Genomic DNA, 22,896 nt, shown 5'->3' with positions numbered 1-22,896 from the left:
ATTCCAAGAGTTTCCAGGACTTGTATAGCTGTTCGCAGAAGAGCATTACCATTGACAGGGATTACTTCGAAGGACTCTAACTGCTGTTAGAGATAAGCCAACAATCCATTCGCAATATAGAAACACTCACGGAACTTTCTGGATATCACTTTTATAATTTTTTATTATATATTTATTTTTATTTATTTATTTTTTTAAATATCATATGTCCTTTGAATGTGAGGTAGTGTTCAAGGCAATCATTATATTTAATTGATGTACAACACACATTGCTTCATTGTGTGTTAAATGAATATAACAACTGTTTTTGTGTGTCCTGCTCCCCTGAATGGGCTTTGATATCTGCATTAGACTTCATTGACTAAGAATAACAGTGTGAACAGTTGAAATGTGCGATTCATGATTTGTGCTGTAATGAAATACATAGTATTGAATTTTGATGATCTGTGAGCTGTTGTCACTGAGGACTTGTTTTGAGCCACGGTTCAAAAACATCATCAAATGTGTACGGCTCTGACACCAGAAGGAAATCACTATTTTCACTTACGATGAACTGAAATTGAAGACCGACTACTCAGGATAGGCATTACTTAGGCTACACTAGTTTATCTTATTTTTTGTGTAGCTTGTATCTGAGGCATGTGGAAGTCAATGGAGCAACCACCCTTTCTGAGAGTATGGAATTCAGTAAATCACTCAATAGGTATGGATATCTTCCACTGAAAGGAAAAGGAAGTTAAAGTGTGGGTTGGAGTGTAACAGTCAAGTTCTGTAGTTGGGCTAAGCCAAAATGATCTGTCACTCTGATGCTATAAGTGATAACTTTTACTTTAATTATGTCTTTTTCTTTAACAGTTGCCTTTCTCAAAGTTTCTTGATGTAATGGACCCACTATGCAGTGACACACAAATCTTGTGGCTTCTTTATCTTCTGCAGAAGGTCAAGAGCTGTAAGAGAGTTCAAACTATGCAAGCTCAACTGTGTTTCATATCCAGTGTATAAGAACATTTACAACTGTGGCTGGACAGATCACTTTTCCATTTTTGACTCGCATAAATTGTTACATGTAATCATGTCGGTACAAAGTCTCGGAACAGAATGACATTTTTTGTTAAGCTTTCTTCAGTCGTTCCTGGTTGTTGCCATTATTGGCAGTGCGTCTTGCTCTGTGCCTTCCAAAACATCATGAAGCCATGATGCCAAAGTATAAGAGACCCTGCCCACTGCAGGTGGACACGATCGACCCCTGTGAAGCCTTGATGATGTTCTGTCCTTGTGCTTCTCTCACCACGTCTGCACATATATTAAACCACAGTGCAAACAGTGGAAAGTTCTCTACTTAAATGCTCCATAAACAGTGTTTCTACACTCTCATCTTTCTTTGGCTTGAGAGGAAGAAGTGTAATGTTGTTCTGAATAAACAATGTGTCGCACCTCAGGTTCCAGCAGATAGAGGTGTAGTGGCAGAAGTACGTACTCGGTATGATTTCAGATGTAATGTTTGTTGCCTAAGGGAGATAACTGCATAGATCAGTCGTTCTCCAGTTGTAGCCACTCTCACAGTATTTTGTGATTTTTGAGAAGGTGCTTACAACTGTGTTCTTATTGTTTACAGTTGTTACAAGCTCTAAAGGCTACGGAGTATGGTTTACCGTGGTGTATAGGACCCGAGACTACTGGGAGATCCGGGAAAAACCCGGGAATTTTTTCATCCGGGAGCAAACCGAGAAACATCTGGGAATGTTTTAGAATTCCGGGAATTTTTCATTGTTTTAGTTTTCAGTTAATTTTTTGTAATTTTGACTGGTAAGAACCAATACTCTAACAAAGGATATTACTGTATCCCGCTACTGCAGAATAATACTGCAGCAATAAAACATGAACTAGAGAAACAAAAAAAAACGAAAATAAAACTTAAATTGCAAAGGAAATGCACCTTATTCATCAACAAAACACAGTGCTCATACAAGCATCTGCCATCAGCAAAATGTGTCAAAGGCTTTAGGGAGACTATGCAGTGCTTCATAACAACAAATTGCCTCTGATGATCGTGATGTCACAACCGTTTACATTCAGGGGCGGCTCTAGAAGTCGGTCAAGGGGGGGGGGGCGCTAATGGCGAGGGGGTAAGGGGTTTTGTTGGAATGGAAAGTCGCTTAACAAAAGGAGAGGAGAGTTGGGGACCTCCACCGACAAATTGGTAAAATTTGGTGTTGCTTAAAGTAGTTTTTGGTAACTGTTTTGGAGTTCAGAGTAAAAACGTGTCTACAGAATCTGTGTGCCCGGTAATATAATAAGATTTGATCCAGATGTCCAGCGATTTCGAAGTTTTTGTATGGGGTCAGAAATTTAAGTGTTTGTAGGGATACCTGGCATATTTAGCTTTTTTGATTATTGTAAGTGGTACATGTACATCACTATACATTCAGTGTATATTAATAAATAATAAGACGCCCATTTTAAGTTAAATGACACTTATTGGTTTAAATAGTAAGCAATTTGCTGTTCTTATACTTTTGTTATAACATGTTTGAAATACATTGCAACCTATATCGCTATATAATTATAGAAAATGATTGAAGTAATATATTTGCTGATTTCTGAAGTCATTTTATTCAGTGTAATATGGTACTCCATTGGGGGGGGGGCTATAATCCCACCCCCTCTTGCCGCTGCCCCTGTTTACATTTAGATTCAGTTGTTGGCTGTGTAAGCAGTTGCAGCAAGCAGCTAGATGCAGCCGGAAAAAATTTTACTCCTGCCCCCAACCTGTCAGATTCACACATGCACATCAGGCCCGGCTCTATGGGGTGGGGTGGGGGCAATTCATATTCTTGAGGAAAAAACCTTGTTTCACAAAGCGTCCAGCATCCAGTGCACATTGGTCTATCGAGTACTCATATGATTTTGAAACACATCCCTGTTGGTTTTTGAACACATTCATTGTAGATCCGAAGCTGATGTGCAGAGCAGCCTGAATTATAGTTGGGAAGTGTGTAATCTCCACGTGGCCCATGTTTACATTTAGTGATTTTGCTGTTTCCTCTTCATTTACTGCTCTCTCATCAAACGAAAACAAAACTGATTTCTGTGGCCGGGAACTATCAAGTGAATTAAAATATATTCATGTAATTACAGAAGGCTGAAACATGTTATTAGTTTCAGATTTTATTTCCACCTTATGACAGTCAAGCGTTAATCATAACCTTGTAGAACAATGAAATTATTTTTGTCAGTTTGCTAAAGAAATTTGGTTTTTATTAATCTTTCCCACTGAGGCAGTCAATGTATTTGAAATGAAGAAGTGTTTAATTCCACACAATTGGCTAGTTTCAACTGCTTTCTGCATTTCAAGTGAATGTTACCATCTTCTACCACGTATGGCATTATGCCATAATAAAGAACCAAACATGAGGCAATACAGTACTGGTACTCCAAGAAAATTTGCATCCCGAAAACCATACTGAAAAGCTTAATATCGGGTCAAGGCCTACTTCATTGGGAATCTGGACCTGTGTCATCGTAGCTGCGCGAGCACGGTGGTGCCTGTAATCTGGCACGCTCTGCCAACTACTGAAACAAACCTGTTTCTGACATGTCGCGGGAAAAATTGCAAAAAGTGGTTTGAAAAGCGTTACTTTAAAAGTAAATTTCCTTTTACGCAAGTTGGACTATGTGTGAAAATGCACAATGAATCTCTTAAATCACAGAGCTATTAACTCATTTTAAATCAGCTCTTTGCTGACGAGCCATTTAGAGGAATTTCGAGCCCAGAGCAAATTGATGTATTACTACAGAGAGCCCTCTCTCATCCCTGGTAACTAATTTATCTGTGGAAAACTTTGAGGACAAGTCACTGGAATCTGCTAAAAATTTTGCTGGCACAATTGTGTGATATATCCTAAAGTATAACACGCGCAAAAAAGATCAACATTTTGTATGAAAGCTTATTTCTCTTGCAGTATATGAAAGCTTTGCTTTTCTAGTAACAGCACTACGTATATTAATTTAAAACATTAACTTTTCCAGCTTGTATATTCGCGCTACTTAAGTTATGTTGCTATTGGCTGAGTGCATCGTGTGCCCTATGGTCTGAATATCCGCTGTAATTGGCTGGCGAGATCATGTGACATGAGCTATGACTGGCTTAAAAAAGCACATCGCAATCTCGATTTCAATGGTGCGGAAAGTGACATGCGGTGTTTGGTGGAATTTGAATTTATACTTTCGTAATACGAAAATATGCAGAGTACGTGTTGCTGCCCATCAAAAATCTTCCCAAAACGTTTCTTTTCCCCTGAATTTCATTTTTCTAAAGTGCTGGGAAATTCTATGTCCGAGTATAAAAACATACCATTCAAGGGACTGATAAATTTTACAATTCTGACGGAAAATGTAATGTCATTCAACATGGAAACAGTGTGTTTTCACCCAGGAGAAACTGTATTTTTAACCAGGAAATCTGGGAAAAATCTGGGACTTTTTTTTCCTTGTCCATTTTATACACGCTGTTTATGTGCCAGTTTTGCAAACAAAATGTTGCTGCATGACGATGAAGAGTTTGTGGCTCATGTCATCTGTAGTGATGAACAGACATTTCACCTAAGTGAAAATGTAAATACAAATGGTGTGAGCATCTGGCAGTCAAGTACAGTAGCAACAAGACTCCACTAAATTGAATGTTTTTTGTGCCATATCCCAGCAGAAAGGTTATGGGCCTTTCTTTTTTCAATGAAGCAACTGTAAGTGGCATTTCTTTTCTTGATACACCTCCCCACTGGCATAACTCAGTACATGACTGCTGGACTGACTGGAAGGGGCCGGATGACAGAGCTTGTTTTTTGCATTTAATCTGATGCCACGCGATTTTTACCTTTGATGGTTCATAAAGGATCGTATGTATATGCCTATTCCACAAATTGTCTTGTCTTTAATCAAAAATCTACTCGACTTAGGAAAAGCATTGTTGTGAAGTTACTCCAAACACACTGATAGAGATTTGGGAAGAACTTGCCTATCAACTCAATGTGTGATGAATGGTCCTCATCGTGAACACTTCTAAGAAAAACTGTTTTATTTACTCTTTCTTTTGATTTATTATTTGTAATTGTAAGCTGAATGAAACAAATGCTACAAACCCTTAAAACTCCATATATTCATTTTGAAACATCCTGTATGCTTGCTGAGTGAACATTCTTCAAACGAATGTGATGTCAATTTCAGGATCAACAAGAAAACTATTTTTGACTGTCAGGAGAAATTTATATCATAGGACACTGGCAAGAGGTAGTTCTTAAAGTGTCCTAAAGGTTTACTTTCATAAGAGTAGAGAAGGACAGAATTCAAAGTAGTTGAACTCTTCAAACAGAACACAATGAAAAGCATATGGAGGTGCATTGAATGCCTTTCAATAAGGGAAAACCAACAAAACTGTTTTAGAAGCATTCAGTGAAAAAGAACTGTATTTTGAAAACCTAGATCTGAGGCTGCAGTCATTGGAGAACGTTAGTAAGTTGCGTTTCCAAAAGAACTCCATCAAAGTCATCTTGTACCAAAGATAAAACACAAGAAATACAACCACCTTATTGACTTATTGTGCTACATCCCATCAATCTACCATCAGTTTTACATCAATACACTTCATGAAAAGGAAAGCCAGAGTGGCGATCAAAGCCAGCAGCAGTGCCAGCAGACAGTTTGTGATGAAGAACCATACATGGTTTCTAAAACACATTAAAAGTCAGATAGGTAAATGCTACAAAAATATTAAGTTTTATTTGGGAATGAAGGGGACGACTCACAAAAAGGCAGAAGCGTTGCGTCATCAACAGGTACACACACACAAAAAAAAGTACAGAGCTTTGCTAGCTTTCAGAATGAAATTCTTTTCTCAAGCTGTAGGAGAAATATGAAAAAAAAAAAAAAAAAAAAAAAAAAAAAAAAAAAAAAAAAAAAAAAAAAAAAAACCACACACACCTGTCTTCTTACATTGTGCTCAGTCAACTCCCAGCACTTTCCTGGCCCAAGGTGAGTATACTGGGGTGAGGTGGGAATGCAGGGACGAGGGATGGTGAGGCAGGAGGCAGGGAGGGGGTTTCAGGGATGCGTCTAGCAGTTCATGGGAAAGTGGGGAGCTGTCTTTAGGATGGTCTGTAGGCTAGCTAGGGGTGCAGGTAGAGGAGGTAGGCAGCAGACTGCTGGGCATGCGATTTCACAGACTAGGCATGAGACAGTAGCACACAACTAGCTGACACAAATTGGGCAGGGTACTGCGACGGGGATTTGTGTGTGTGTGTGTGTGTGTGTGTGTGTGTGTGTGTACACACACAGTAGGGGGGGGGGCAGTGAGTTACCTTATGTTTAAGCCAGGGAGATTACAGGACAAAGGATGTGCTGTAAGGTTAGCTCCCATTTGCGCAGCTCAGAGAAGTTGGTGGTGGTGGTGGTGGTGGTGGTGGTGGTGGTGGTGGTGGTGGTGGATCCCGATGTCATGGGTTGTGAAACAGCCATTAAAATCTCACATGTTGTGCTCTGCTGCATGTTGTGCCACTGGGTGGTCCACCTTGTTTTTGGCAACAGTTTGGCAGTCGCCATTCATTCAGGTTGACAGCTGGTTGGTTGTCATACCAGTGTAAAACGTTGTGCAGTGTATGCAGCAGAGATGGTATATAACATGGCTGCTTTCACAGGTGGCCCAGCCTCTGATGAGGTAGGATAAGCATGTGATGGGACTGGAATAGGAGGTGCTGGGTGCATGGATAGGGCAGGTCTTGCATCTGGCTCTTCCACAAGGATATGATCTCTGTGGCAGGAGATACGGGGTGGGAGTGGCCTAGGGATGGACTAGGATGTTGTGGAGGTTGGGTACGCTGTGGAAACCACTTTCGCATAGGATGGAAGTATCTTGGGTAGGATGTCTCTCATATCAGGGCATGGTGATGGATGATCAGAGTCCTGACAAAGGACATGTTCAGTTATTTCAGTCCTGGGTGGTATTGAGTGACAAGGGGGATCACCTCTTTGTGGTTGGTTCTCGGGATGGATGTGAGGATCAGGTGTGTTTGGGGACGTGGCATGGCAGATCTGTTAGTGTATGAGGACTGGAGGGTATTGCCTGTTTGTGAAGGCCTTTGTGAGGCCTTCAGCATACTGGATGAGGGAGTTCTCATCACTGCAGATGTGTTTGCCACAGGTGGCCAGGCTGTATGGGAGGGATTTTTCAGTGTGGAAGGGATGGCAGCTGTTACAGTGCAGATACTGTTGGTGATTGGTGGGTTTGATGTGGACTCTGGTGCGGATGGAACCATCTGAGAGGAGGAGATCTACATCAAGGAAGGTAGCACAGTGGATGGAGGAGGACCAGATGAAGTGGATGGAAAAAAAAAGTGTTGAGACTGTGTAGGAATGAGGATAAGGTATCCTGGCCATGGGTGCAGAATATAAATATGTCATCCTCTGCCAGGCACTTAAGTGTGTATTGCAGAGTAACCGTGTAGATGTAGATGCTTTCAAAGAAACACTAACAAATATGAGATATTTATTCGTAGCACCAAAGTCCAGAAATTGCTTGAAGTAGCAAAAGACGATTTCAAACATATATCTCCTTGAAGATTTAAAATTTCTAGGTGTAATTCTTGAAGTTTACAATTTCTGAAGATCGCACATATGCTACTTCATAATTCAGCAACGTCAAATGAAATGAATGGATTATTGATAAACATAATCATTGGGTCTAGTGCTGAAAACTGGCTAAACCTGTTACTATATTCTGTGACTGGGATTGATCTGTGGTGTAAGACAGATAATCACATTCGCCACCATTTATGGTTTCCAGAATTGAATTCAAGCCTGGAAAGTATGATAGGAAATTTCCTTTAAATGTTAAATACATAATTTTTGTTTCCTCTGAAAAGCATTTATGCACTTATCATGGCTGAAATGTCGTGATTTATCCCTTGCAATTAGAGATTTAGCTGATTCAATTTTGAGGTGAAATCTGGTGAACCAAGATATCTCATTGAATTCTTGACAAAATTGTCCAGGAACTGATTTCACAAAATCTCTTTATCTTATCTAGAAGACTACAGAATTGTTCCAGAGTTTCTCCCCTTCAGTCTGCGTGAAGAATCATATGACCATGCTCAGAATCTGATATATTCCAAAGATTTCTGAACAATCAGTGACATGTAGATGATGATCGGTTGCAATTTACTATACGAGTTAAAATTTTCATGATGTGATCAGACTTCAAAACCTATGTGCGCAAAGCTTCATAGTGTATAATACAGTGATAAAAAAAGAAATTGTGGAAATGAATCATCATTAGCATAAGAGAACAAACTCGTTATTCTTTCCAGTCTTTGAAGGCACCCTATCCGATGTTATAGCAACAAGTTTAGAGAGTGGAAAGTTGTTACCTTTCACAAATTTCATGAATGCGTTAAATATGCCTTCTCCCCTAGTACATTGAAGAAATGGCAGCAATTTTACAACTTGCTCCTTAACTGTAAAATCATGAAAGACCATTCTAATAAATATCGATTCTCCAATGTCATAATTGTTGATGCTTTCATCAAACTGAAGCAAAAAATATTCAAACAGTTGCAGGTTCTGATATAACTGAGATTCTGAATTTTTATAAATCTGTTCAACACATTAGCAGTAGTTTGATGAGGCAGTTGAAGTCCTTGTATAGAAGACATAATTGCAGGTTTATCTTTGTGACCATCAAATAGAGATTCCATGGCACTGATCATTGCTTCCTTAATTACTTTCCTGTCACTGGAAGGTTTATCCTTTCTTGCTAAGATATAACAGATTTTGTAAGAGGCCATTGTCACATTATTTTGCTGATTTGACTTTGTAAACATACTTCGCTGTAATGTTAATATAGATTTTAAGTCTCTGTCTTTGTTTTTGTAGTTCAGAATTCACAGGAAAGTCACTCTAAAGTTTGCATGATTTGTCGAAAAATGACGTTCTCCATTACTTGGGAACACACACACTACTGTTACACAATAGCCATACAGGTTTTCTTTTGAATTCAACAAAAAACAAAAACAAAAGAAACTGCTACTCCTAATCACTGTTAAAGCTGTAAGTTCGTTGTCTAACAATAGAAAGTCCTGGTTGGAATACCAACAATATTAGGAAAAGGATAAATTGCTACTCACAATATTGATGACATGTAGAGTTGCAGACAAGTGCAATGAACAGGCTGTTACACATTAAGCTTTCAGCCAAAGCCTCATTTATAAAGGTAATCTCACATACACACTCCCACAAGCAAGCACACATCTTGCACACATGACCACTTGCTCTGGTCACTCTGGCCAGAAGGCAACTGTATCATGTTGAACGGAAGCAACAGTCCAGAGTGGGGTGGGGAAAGGGGAGGGATAGCAGGGTTCAGGTGGGGGAAGAGCAGACATCGCTGCCTGGTGGAGCGTGCAGGAACTAGGTGGCAGTATAAGGCTGCCAGGCATAGTGTGGCTGTGGGTGAGGGAGGACAGGGAGGGGGAATGGGAAAGGAGAAGAGAAGAGAAGGGGGATAGACTGATGGGTATGTTGCAGAGAGCAGAGCACAGTAAGGGCGAGGGAATGTGAATCGGGAAGAGGTGATAGGACAGAGGGGACAGAAATGTTGGGTGGAGAGTTTGGGGTAGTAGGTTGCGATAGGTTGAGCCTGGGATGTTTCAAGAGTGGAGGATCTGTTGTAAGTATGACTGCCAATTCCGCAATTCCAAGGAAGGGAGGATCCATTCAACCAAACAGCCCTCGTCAAAGATTTACTGTCCTACACTCGTGCTCTCTGCTGGAAATATCACTTTGCCACAAAGAAAAATGATCCTAATCCTACTCCTAATGATCCAACTCCCCAAGACACTATCCAAATTGAACCCTGCCTGGAACAGTTCCGTCCTCCATCACAGTGGGACCCACCTCCTCTTCCTCAAAATCACCCTCTCCAAACCTTCCAGGAATTTCTGACTTCCAGCCTTGCCCCTCAATCCTTCTTAAAAAACCTTAATCCTACTCCCAACATCACCACTGCTGAAGCCCAGGCTATCCGTGATCTGAAGGCTGACTGATCCATCGTCATTCTTCCGGCGGGCAAGGGTTCCACGACCGTGGTACTTGATCGTCAGGAGTATGTGGCTGGGGGACTCCGTCAGCTTTCAGACAACACTACATACAAAGTTTGCCAAGGTAATCCCATTCCTGATGTCCAGGCGGAGCTTCAAGGAATCCTCAGAACCTTAGGCCCCCTACAAAACCTTTCACCTGACTCCATCAACCTCCTGACACCACCGACACCCCGCACCCCTACCTTCTACCTTCTTCCTAAAATTGACAAACCCAATCATCCTGGCAGCCCCATTGTAGCTGGTTACCAAGCCCCCACAGAACGTATCTCTGCCTACGTAGATCAACACCTTCAACCCTTTACATGCAGACTCTCATCCTTCATCAAAGACACCAACCACTTTCTCGAACGCCTGGAATCCTTACCAAGTCTGTTACCCCCGGAAACCATCCTTGTAACCATTGATGCCACTTCCTTATACACAAATATTCCGCACGTCCAGGGCCTCGCTGCGATGGAGCACTTCCTTTCACGCCGATCACCTGCCACCCTACCTAAAACCTCTTTCCTCATTACCTTAGCCAGCTTCATCCTGACCCACAACTTCTTCACTTTCGAAGGCCAGACATACCAACAATTAAAGGGGACAGCCATGGGTACCAGGATGGCCCCCTCGTATGCCAACCTATTCATGGGCCGCTTAGAGGAAGCCTTCTTGGTCACCCAGGCCTGCCAACCCAAAGTTTGGTACAGATTTATTGATGAAATCTTCATGATCTGGACTCACAGTGAAGAAGAACTACAGAATTTCCTCTCCAACCTCAACTCCTTTGGTTCCATCAGATTCACCTGGTCCTACTCCAAATCCCATGCCACTTTCCTTGACGTTGACCACCATCTGTCCAATGGCCAGCTTCACACGTCCGTCCAAATCAAACCCACCAACAAGCAACAGTACCTCCATTATGACAGCTGCCACCCATTCCACATCAAACGGTCCCTTCCCTACAGCCTAGGTCTTCGTGGCAAACGAATCTGCTCCAGTCCGGAATCCCTGAACCATTACACTAACAACCTGAAAACAGCTTCGTGGCAAACGAATCTGCTCCAGTTCGGAATCCCTGAACCATTACACCAACAACCTGAAAACAGCTTTTGCATCCCGCAGCTACCCTCCCGACCTGGTACAGAAGCAAATAACCAGAGCCACTTCCTCATCTCCTCAAACCCGGAACCTCCCACAGAAGAACCCCAGAAGTGCCCCACTTGTGACAGGATACTTTCCGGGACTGGACTAGACTCTGAATGTGGCTCTCCAGCAGGGATACGACTTCCTCAAAGCCTGCCCTGAAATGAGATCCATCCTTCATGAAATCCTCCCCACTCCGCCAAGAGTGTCTTTCCGCCGTCCACCTAACCTTCGTAACCTGTTAGTTCATCCCTATGAAATCCCCAAACCACCTTCCCTACCCTCTGGCTCCTATCCTTGTAACCGCCCCCGATGCAAAACCTGTCCCATGCACCCTCCCACAACCACCTACTCCAGTCCTGTAACCCGGAAGGTGTACACGATCAAAGGCAGAGCCACGTGTGAAAGCACCCACGTGATTTACCAACTGACCTGCCTACACTGTGATGCATTCTATGTGGGAATGACCGGCAACAAACTGTCCATTCGCATGAATGGACACAGGCAGACAGTGTTTGTTGGTAATGAGGATCACCCTGTGGCTAAACGTGCCTTGGTGCACTGCCAGCACATCTTGGCACAGTGTTACACTGTCCGGGTTATCTGGATACTTCCCACTAACACCAACCTGTCAGAACTCCGGAGATGGGAACTTGCCCTTCAGTATATCCTCTCTTCTCGTTATCCGCCAGGCTTCAATCTCCGCTAATTTCTAATTTCAGTTTGCCGCTGTTCATACCTCAGCTATCTTTCAACAACATCTTTGCCTCTATACTTCTGCCTCGACTGACATCTCTGCCCAAACTCTTTGGCTTTACAAATGTCTGTCTGTATCTGTGTATGTGCGGATGGATGTGTGTGTGTGTGTGTGTGTGTGTGTGTGTGTGTGTGTGTGTGTGTGTGTGTGTGCGCGCGCGCGAGTGTATACCTGTCCTTTTTTCCCCCCTAAGGTAAGTCTTTCCGCTCCCAGGATTGGAATGACTTCTTACCCTCTCCCTTAAAACACAGATCCTTTCGTCTTTCCCTCTCCTTCCCTCTTTCCTGATGAAGCAACCGTTTGCTGTGAAAGCTAGTTTGTTATTGGTGTTTCTAAAAGTCCTTCCATGTGGTATATTTTATTTAATGTCCTTTTTTTGTGTACACGCAGGAGGTCATGCGCCAGTGTCACTGTTAAGTTGATGTATTTAAGGTAGTTCCTTTTTTTTATGTAACTAATTTTTTGTGTTATTTTGAAGGTACTTTAAAGTTATTGCTATTGAGTGAAGTCGCATTTTCATAGGTGTCAAAAAGAATTATGTGCATCATGCAAAGTAGGGACAATGATTATTCTTTTCTTGTAACTGACACAAATATTCTGTGTTATGAACACTGTAAATTTTTATCAGTAAAATTAGAAATGAATTTTTCTTCTCAAGGATGCAAAAAAATGGTACAGAAAATATAATTTGTTTTCAGTCAGTTGTTTTTGGTGTGTACCTCTAAAAGTAACATAGCTTTTCGGCAGCTGAAATGAATCTGAAGAAAGTGCTATTAGTGGTAATGTGATGTATTTTAAGTGTGTATTAAGATTTTTACTCTAATACAAAATTTTTTGTATACACAGGATCCAAGCATCTGGGAGAATTCAGATTTTGATGCATCAACATTACAAATGCAGGATACACAAAATAGTGGATTTGTAAACAACATTCAAACTGGTAATTTGCCAAGTGTGTCCAGACTTGTGGGTGATTATAATTTTGCGGCACTTATATCACCTGATACTGGACCAGACTGCCTGGTATGTGTGCTTTTAACATTACTGTTTTATTGATAACAAAATATATATATATTTCCCACTACTTTTTAAATTTGTATTTAACTTTCAACACTTTCACATAATCGCATCACGTAACATGATACAAACTCATTTGTAAATAGTTATATACTGTTTACAAAACATTCACATTCCAGTCTTCAATATGGAAATCTGTAAGAAAATTTTCAGTATGTAGGTATTCCTTAGGTGACCATTTTGTATAATTTGCATTACAAATCTTTTAAGGAAGAATGCGTATTTCTCATAATAATTGTTAATTTTTTGTAGTTTATGGTGTTGCTTGATTGTGTACAACCAGAAATCTTCTTCACTCCTGTTCCTTTAACTTGTGGAAAGAGAAACTGATTTAAGTGGAAAAATGATTACAGACAAGTGATTGGTCAATAGGAAATGAAATGTTGATCATTAGAGCAATTTTATCAATTTACCTTGCGTGCAGTTTCTCCCTTGACTTCTGAGCAGAAAGAGGAATGATTGCACTTTCTTAATTAATCTCTGATTAGTGCTATTTTCTCCAAATATTTCCTCTCTTTTGCTAGAAGAAGTGATGTCTGTTTCCAAAAGTTAGTATTTATGTAACTTTGCTTTCGTGCTGGTCTCTTTTAGTATTTATGTAACTTTGCTTTTGTGCTGGTCTCTTCTGCAAGTTACTAAGATTTTTTTCGGTTTCTATTTGCACAGTAGTTATACCAGTGTCCTTTTCATGGTGTGTAAAGATATATTAATGTGCTTGCACTTGTCCTTTCAACAGAAAAAAATTACATATGTCTCTAATGAATGAAACTGCTTGTATTCAATAGAACCAACCCATCAAGTTAGCAATATTGAGCTTCCGAGAGATATTTCAGAAGGAGCAGTGCAGTTAGTGCAGTTTATAATCAGTTTCTTACCTTGCCTTTTTTTTTTGGGGGGGGGGGGGGGGGGGGGGAGGGATGTGCATGTGTGTGGGTGGGTGTGTGGTAGAACTGTCTCTCACTCACACACACACACACACACACACACACACACACACTCACTCCCAGATAGAATTAGTTTATGTTTGGCCTAACCATAACATTCCCAACCATAGACTTTCGAAGTATATGTCTCTAATGAATGAAACTGCTTGTATTCAATAGAACCAACCCATCAAGTTAGCAATATTGAGCTTCCGAGAGATATTTCAGAAGGAGCAGTGCAGTTAGTGCAGCTTATAATCAGTTTCTTACCTTGCCTTTTTTTTTGGGGGGGGGGGGGGGGGGGAGGGATGTGCATGTGTGTGGGTGGGTGTGTGGTAGAACTGTCTCTCACTCTCACACACACACACACACACACACACACACACACACTCACTCCCAGATAGAATTAGTTTATGTTTGGCCTAACCATAACATTCCCAACCATAGACTTTCGAAGTAAGTAACTTTTCTGCATTAAGTTCTGTATGCTTGCTGAAAGAAAACAGTTGCAATTAAAACTTTAAAAATCAGGAAAACCACAACATTCAAAGCACTGTGAATACTGTCTTAAAAAACTCGAATTTATGTGTTTACAAGGAGTGTAGAGCACTTTTCCTGCTTAATAGAAAGAAAATAAAAGCCCACTGATGAGACTGAAACTTCAGTGAATGTGTCTAGGAAATAGAAGAAAGGATAAAACTGTGTTTTGCTCATGGCAGAATCCCCCCAAAAACGAATCTATTCAGTCAGGTGTTGATAAGATTTCAAAGTGGTACAAAGTTAAACTTGCTTGTTAAGTGTTCAGGAATGTAGAATTGTGCACTTCACAAAAAAAAGAAGAAATACTATTCTGTGACTATAGTGTCTATGAGTCACAGTTGAAATTGGACAGCTCCTAAAAATTCCTGCTTGAAACACTTTGTAGGGAGGTGAAATGGAATGATCACACAGGATCAGTTGCGAGGAAAGCAGGCGGTAGACTTCAGTTTATTGATAGAATAGTGGGAAAATGCAATCAGTATACAAAGGAGATTGCTTACAAATCACACATGTGAGCCATTCTGGAATATTGCTCTAATGCGTGGGACTTGCACCAAATAGGATTAACGTGGGATGGTGAATGTATACAGAGAAGGGCAGCATGAATAGTCACAGATAAAGACGTAAATTATCCTGAGAAAGCCTACTTACAAAGTTTCGAGAACCGGCTTTAAATGATGGTTCTAGGAATGTACTAAAACGCCCAACTTATTGCTCACGTAAGGATTGTGAGTACAAGTTTAGAGTAAGTACAGTACACAGAGGAGCATTTAAGCAATCATTCTTCCCGCTCTGAATATGTCAGTGGAACGTAAAGAAACTCTTAATCTGCCACACACTTCACAGTGGTTTGCAGAATATAAATTTAGATATACATGGGGAATCCAGCAGCCAGGAGGTATTGCTTTATGACATACACACATCAAAAAAAGTTTTGCATCACCTCGGTTCCAAGAGTTCCAGAACCTGTACAGAAAATTGGAATAGAGATCAACATAAACATCATTTCCACCCTTTTTATTGCTCATGAAAACCACGCCATTGCATGTTGTACCACCATACAGAGAGACCTTCAGAGGTGGTGGTCCAGATTGCTGTACACACTGGTACCTCTAATACCCAGTAGCACGTCCTCTTGCATTGATGCATGCCTGTATTCATTGTGGCGTACTATCCACAAGTTCATCAAGGCACTGTTGGTCCAGATTATCCCACTCTTCAACGGCGGTTCGGGTTAGGTCCCTCATAGTGGTTGGTGGGTCATGTCGTCCATAAACAGGCATGTTTGATAGGGTTCATGTCTGGAGAATATGCTGGCCACTCTGTCATTATCCTGAAGGAAGTCATTCACAATATGTGCAAGATGAGGGCTCCAATTGTTGCCCATGAAAACGAACGCCTCGCCAATATGCTGCCGATACGGTTCCTCTACTGGTCAGAGGATGGTATTCATGTATCGTAGAGCTGTTATGGCGCCTTCCTTGACCACCAGTGGCATACATTGACCCCACATAGTGTCACCCCAATACAGCAGGGAACATCCACCCTGCTGCACACGCTGTACAGTGTGTCTAAGGCATTCTGCCTGGCCGGGTTGCCTAAAAACACATCTCTGACGATTGTCTGGTTGTGAAGGCATATGCGACACTCATAGGTGAAGAGAATGTGATGCCAATCGTGAGCGGTCCCTTCAGCATGTTGTTGGACCCATCCGTACTGTGCTGCACGGTGTTGTGGTTGCAAAGATTTACCTAGCCATGGACGTCAGGAGTGAAGTTGCGCATCATGCAGCTTATTGCACACAGCTTGAGTCATAACACGACGTCCTGTGGCTGCATGAAAAGCTTTATTCAACATGGTGGTGCTGCTGTCAGTGTTCCTCCGAGCCATAATCCGTATGCAGCGGTCATTCACTGCAGTAGTAGCCCTTGGATGGCCTGAGCGAGGCATGCCATTAACAGTTCCTGTGTCTCTGTATCTCCTCCATGTCTGAACAACATTGCTTTGGTTCACTCAGAGATGCCTGGACACTTGCCTTGTTGAGACGGCTGGACACTTGCGTTGTTGAGAGCCCTTCCTGGCACAAAGTAACAATGCGGATGCAATCGAACCATGGTATTGACCGTCTAGTCATGGTTGAACTACAGACAACATGAGCCATGTACCTCCTTCCTGATGGAATGACTGGAACAGATCGGCTGTCAGACCCCCTCCGTCTAACAGGCACTGCTCATGCATGGTTGTTTAAATCTTTGGGCGGGTTTAGTGACATTTCTGAACAGTCAAAGGGACTGATAAAATATCTAGATTCAACATTTATCTTCAGGAGTTCTGGGAACCGGGATGATGCAAAACTTTTTTTGATGTGTGTATTGTGGTACTCTTCCAGGATAATGACTTGTGACATTAAGCCTGTGCAGTGCAGTTGACACATTCTATTTTGTTTTCTGCATCCACAGGTAGAGATAATGCATTGACATGGAGTGGTGGGCAGCAAACAAAAAAGTGTCAAGGAGAAACTTTTTGACAAATAGCAACTCTGCTGCCTAGTGATTGCTGTAGACAGTATAACTGTACATACTTCATATTTTCCAGTAAGATGGTATTTTATTTAGCAGATTATGGTATTGGTTTGAGTGTGAAAACTAATGGATGTTTGTTTTGGCAAATACATAAAACAATTATCTCGGCATGGCCACAATGCGTGGTGCATAATGTCTGCTAGTGACAGCTTTCATGTAATAGATTAATGTGTTAAGTGGACTGTATTGAATACACTCATCAGCAGTGGTACTTGAGCGACCTGAAAAACAGAATGGCTGTATTTGGTCAGCCTCCACTGCCAGTAATATCAGTTAAACAGAAAACATTACCTGACATAGGTCAGGAGCCAAAATGTCATCTTGATAAAGGAACATTGTATTTGATAAATTGCATGTTGGCTTCTGTTACGGGTTCTTCACCCAACATTTGTTTGATGATTTTGTGACATTTTGCCAGTACAAATGGCTGGCATTGTCCAGAGTTTCATCCTCCATTGCTTGTGGTGTGCTGGTGTCGAGCTCGTGGCCACAGATTGTGTGTACCTGGTGTGCCAACTTCCAAGTCCTTTTCTGTGGTCATTGCTGTTGTAGTTCTCCCTTCATTACCTAGAATGGTCATTCTTTGCAGCAGGAGAGTCCAGGATCTGTTCTCCTTGGGGCTTCCTTCTTTCTTGTTCAAGCTATTGACATGTTTGTGTATTTCTATAGCTTCCCTAAACAAGCAGGTGTGATAGCTCTTCTGCGTTGGCAAATATTACTGTGTTGTCAATCTCACACAGTGCCTGCTGTGCCACCGCCGATTTGTCCACCTCCCTCAACCTGCAATTCCACTTACGTTCGATGATTTGACAGTCTGTGCAGGTATCGGTCCATGTGTGTCGGTTTTCGAAACGCTCTGTGCCCCAAGTTTTCACCATCCCTTGTGACCAGCACATCTAGAAAGGGTAGTTGTTGGTCCTTTCCTACTTCCATGGCTAATTTTATGTTGGCATGGAAGTCACTGAGCTGTTCCTCACTACAGCTCCACACAGTGAAAGTATCGTTGACTTATCTGTACTGTACCTTAGTTCCACAAGATGCCTAGTCCAGTGCCTGTGCTTTGAAATGTTCCACGAAGAAGTTGGCCACCACTGGACTAAGTAGATTACTCATGGTGATACCTTCCAGCTGTTCGTAAAAGCTCCCATTCCACATGATACAGCTTGTGGTGAGACATACATGTAGGAGTTTGGTGGTGTCTAACAGGAAAATGGAACTGATACACCCCAGAGTTCATTGAGTGACACTTTGGTAAGCAAAGAAACAACATCAGAGCTGGCCAGGATGTTGTTTGGTCCAAGTTTGTTTCTGCAGCTCTCTGTCAAATGTCCTGACTCCTTTATGTGTATGTCAGACATTCCCACAAGTGGGGGGAGCAGAGGGGCCAGATTTTTGCCATTTATGTGTCAGTGAGTCAGGGATGCTAACAATTAGTCTTAATGGAACATTATTACTATAAGTCTTTGGTAATCCATACAGCCAAGGTGGAAGGGCTTCTGTGTTGCACAGGTTCCTCTGTATGTACACCGAGAGAGATGACATCTTGATTAACAGATTCATATTCCATATGATCTGCTCCATCAGACCCATGCTTAGTTTTTGGTACGTGGAAAGATCTAGTAGATCTTCTGCTCATAATCTTCAGTCTTCGTTACAACAGTCACATTTCCCTTACAACTGGCCGTACCAATACACTCTTGTCAGCATTAAGACTCTTGATAGCTTGTAACTCTTCTTCCTTCAGGTTGCAAGCTGGTGGTTTTCCTCAGCACAGTATCCTGGTAGTTTCACTGCATATTTTCTCAGCACTCTCGCAAGGAAGGATTTAAATGACCACTTTGGTATTAACAATGATATCCTTCATAGGTATAGTCCTCCAGATGATAGCAAAATTCCATCCTTTTTGAAGGACAGACTGTTTCTCTTGTCATTCACTGAGGTTGACCACTGTGTGCGACCTGTCAGAAATTGCCTTGTCAAACTGCTTCCTGCATCTCGCAAACTTTTTGTTTTGTTGGTTGGTGGTGTGATAGAGTTGGTTCTGCACACTCCTGTGCATGATGCTGTTGATTTTGTCCCAGGTTTTGATGTATGGTGCTAGATAATTGATAGAAAATGTCCAAAAGTTCCTCATTTCTTCTTGCCAAGTATCTCTGTGTTGCGTGAATTTTCTCATGAAGAAAAGCTAGTTTCCATTTTCTCATTCATATGATGTGCTTGGGCAGTGGCAGTTTAGACACTTACATTTCAAGGATTTTGGGGTGGCCCTTTCATCCAGGCACCGTGTCAGAAAGGCAAGAGGGGACATCAATAGCACTTCCTTCTTCCATCGTTGGTCAAGACATTGGTAAAATCTACACATCTCCTTCCTATAGGGTCGTAGTACAAAATTGTTAAGGCTTTCGTGGCCACTTATTGACAAATTCGCTGTTGGCTTATGTTTTGGGTTCATCGGCCGATGTTTGTTCAATGATTTTTCTGACGCTCTTTGTGTACATACCGAAGATGATACCTTTGTTATGTGGAGCCATGGTGAGGAAGAGCTTGGTGACTTCCTAAGACACCTGAACAGCCTCCATACCAACATAAAATTTAGCACGGAGGTAGAAAAGGACCAACAGTCACAAAGGGTGGTGAAAATCTGGGACACAGTATGTGTCAAAAACTGACACATATGGGCAGATACCTACACAAACTGTCAAATGACCACTTGAAACAGAAAAGATACGTGATTAATACACTTGTAACGCGATCAAGATGAATATGAGAGCCACAGCACCTTGGACAATAGATGCAACATCTTGAAACAGAAAAGATACGTGATTAATACACTTGTAACGCGATCAAGATGAATATGAGAGCCACAGCACCTTGGACAATAGATGCAACATCTAGAAAGCATTCTGGGGAGCAATGGGTGTTCCACCAGTCACATAAGAAGTGTGACAGAATCAAACACTCTATAATGTGACACATTGGGAAAAAAATGTTGGGCGCAGCCTTTCTGCGTTACACTCCCAAAGTGATGGACAGTTTCAGCCGTATAATCTTCAAACAAGTCATAAAAGCTATTATAAACTGACGAAGAAGATCAAGGAGTGTCTTAGATGGGCGGAGGAGAAAAGGGACCTACTTTCAATGTTGGGAATATGCCGCATACCATGTACGTGTGAAAAAGTCTATTTTGGAATAACTGGACAATCAATCAACACCAGGATCACTGAACATAAGTGGCATTGTATGTTTGGAGAGGTGGAGAGATTGGCCGTGCTGGAGATTGCACTGAGAGAGACTGACCACATAGTAAAATTCGTCAACATGGAAGTTCTTGCTGCACAGAAGAGCTATCACACCTGATTATTCATGGAAGCTATAGAAATACACAAACATGACAATAACTTCAACAAGAAAGAGGAAAATCTCAAGGTGAACGGATCCTGGCTTCCTGTGCTGCAGTGAATGACCATTGCAAGCAGCAAGGGGAGAACCAGAACAATAATAACCATGGAAAAGCCTCTGGACTTTGGCATGTCAGGTACACATAATCTGCAGCCGCGAGATCAATTATAGTTCACCACCAGCAACGGAGGGTGAAGCTTTGACAATGCCAGCCACTCGTGCTGGCGGAGTGTCAGAAAAATCATCAAACAAATGTCGGCCGAAGAATCTGAAACAGAAGCCAACAGGCAGTTTGTCAACAAGTGGCCATGAAAGTCTTAACAATTTTGTAACATTGTATTTCCTGCCTCATAGAACCCCTTCAAGCTCCCAAGCCGATCCCTCTCCGTAGAGCTGAGGTTCTGTCTGCCTGTCACAAGCCAGGATTGGGGGGCGGGGGGGGGGGGGGGGGGGAGGGGGGGGGGAGCTTATGGAGTAGCATCAACTACTTAAAAGAACATGGTCAAACTGGCCCAGTGGTACCTCATCACCTCATCAAGTCTCTTGCCACAACTTTGATGAAGACTGCAACAGTCTACAAGATTAATGGAACTGAGTGGCAGGCTGGCTATAACCCAAATATTTCCATTTGACAGATAATATCATAAACTTGAAAATGACAGTACAGCTGAAATTGTTTAGTACTGAAAAAATTGAAATAAAAGTATATTCTAGTCTAAGTTACAACACCACTGCAGCAGATTACTGTTATTAAAAAAAATTTTTTGGTTATGGACCCTGTTGCAACTAATGGAAACAGGAAAATGTCAATACAACTCACTGTGATGAAGCAACAGCTTCTTCTCTTGAGATTGGTGCATGAAGTAGTTTCATTCAGGAGGAAGGCAGTTCTTACATTGGTAGTCACATTGGTAGCAATCAGGGAGATTGGTGTGGCAACTGTGATTACCTGCAGGCACAGTTGGGAAAACCTAAACAGATGCAGTACTGGAATGTGGAAGTCAAGAAGAAACCATCGCATTAGCTTCCCTAGTTAATGTAGTAAAATATTCCATAAGTAAGTTAGTATACTCAGTCATATCACTGTGTGAGGACTGCTTGTTAGGAGTTATCAGACAAAAATAGAATGTAAATTATGTTAGGCATGTGGAATGTTGATCGCAGAAGCTGTGTTGGAAACTAGAAAATGTAAAAGGCTGCAGACAGATATTTTAAGAACCATTGAGATATGATGGCAAAACAGGATTTTTTTGGAGTGGACATCATAAGGTTATTCATACTGGGCCATATAATGGTTTAGCATAAGTAGAAATAATGAAGGATTTGTTGTTGTTTTTTGTTGTCGTCTTCAGTCCAGAGACTGGTTTGATGCAGCTCTCCATGCTACTCTATCCTGTGCAAGCTTCTTCATCTCCCAGTACCTGTTGCAACTTACATCCTTCTTAATCTGTTTAGTGTATTCATCTCTTGATCTCCCTCTACGATTTTTACCCTCCATGCTGCCCTCCAATACTAAATTGGTGATCCCTTGATTCCTCAGACTATGTCCTACCAACCGATCCCTTCTTCTAGTCAAGTTGTGCCACAAATTTCTCTTCTCCCCAATTCCATTCAGTACCTTTTCATTAGTTATGTGATCTACCCATCTAATTTTCAGCATTCTTCTGTAGCACCACATTTCGCCAAGCTTCTATTCTCTTCTTGTCTAAACTATTTATCATCCACACTCCATACAACTACTCCATACAACTACTTTCAGAAACGTTTCCTGACACTTAAACCTATACTCATTGTTAACAAATTTCTCTTCTTCAGAAACGCTTTCGTTGAGATTGCCGGTCTACATTTTATATCCTCTCTACTTCATCCATCATCTATTATTTTGCTCCCCAAGTAGCAAAACTCATTTACTACTGTAATCATCTCATTTCCTAATCTAATTCCCTCAGCATCACTCAATTTAGTTCGACTACATTCCATTATCCTTATTTTGCTCTTGTTGATGTTCATCTTATATCCTCCTTTCAAGACACTGTCCATTCCATTCAGCTGCTCTTCCAGGTCCTTTGCTGTCTCTGACAGAATTACAATGTCATCAGCAAACCTCAAAGTTTTTATTCCTTCTCCATGGATTTTAATTCATACTCCGAATTTTTCTTTTGTTTCCTTTACTGCTTGCTCAATATACAGATTGAATAACATCGGGGGTAGGCTACGACTGTGTCTCACTCCCTTCCCAACCACTGCTTCCCTTTCATGCCCCCTGACTCTCACAACTGCCATCTGGTTTCTGTACAAATTTTAAATAGCCTTTCGCTCCCTGTATTTTACCCCTGCCACCT

At 41.5% G+C, this 22,896-nt stretch overlaps 1 protein-coding gene across 6 annotated transcripts in view; it reads left to right on the top strand.

The window, feature by feature from the left end:
• LOC124613243 (cellular tumor antigen p53-like) overlaps positions 1-22,896 on the top strand; it is a 151,139-nt gene that overhangs the window by 45,215 nt on the left and 83,028 nt on the right. For all 6 annotated transcript variants that reach the window (XM_047141927.1, XM_047141923.1, XM_047141925.1 and 3 more), the window contains exon 4: positions 12,880-13,056. In XM_047141927.1, coding sequence (XP_046997883.1) covers positions 12,880-13,056 — 177 coding nt within the window. The remainder of the gene's footprint in view (positions 1-12,879; positions 13,057-22,896) is intronic.

The sequence above is a fragment of the Schistocerca americana genome, chromosome 4, assembly GCF_021461395.2.
Source record: "Schistocerca americana isolate TAMUIC-IGC-003095 chromosome 4, iqSchAmer2.1, whole genome shotgun sequence".
NCBI classification, from domain to species: Eukaryota; Metazoa; Arthropoda; class Insecta; order Orthoptera; family Acrididae; genus Schistocerca; species Schistocerca americana.
This window is presented reverse-complemented; position numbering and strand designations above follow the sequence as displayed.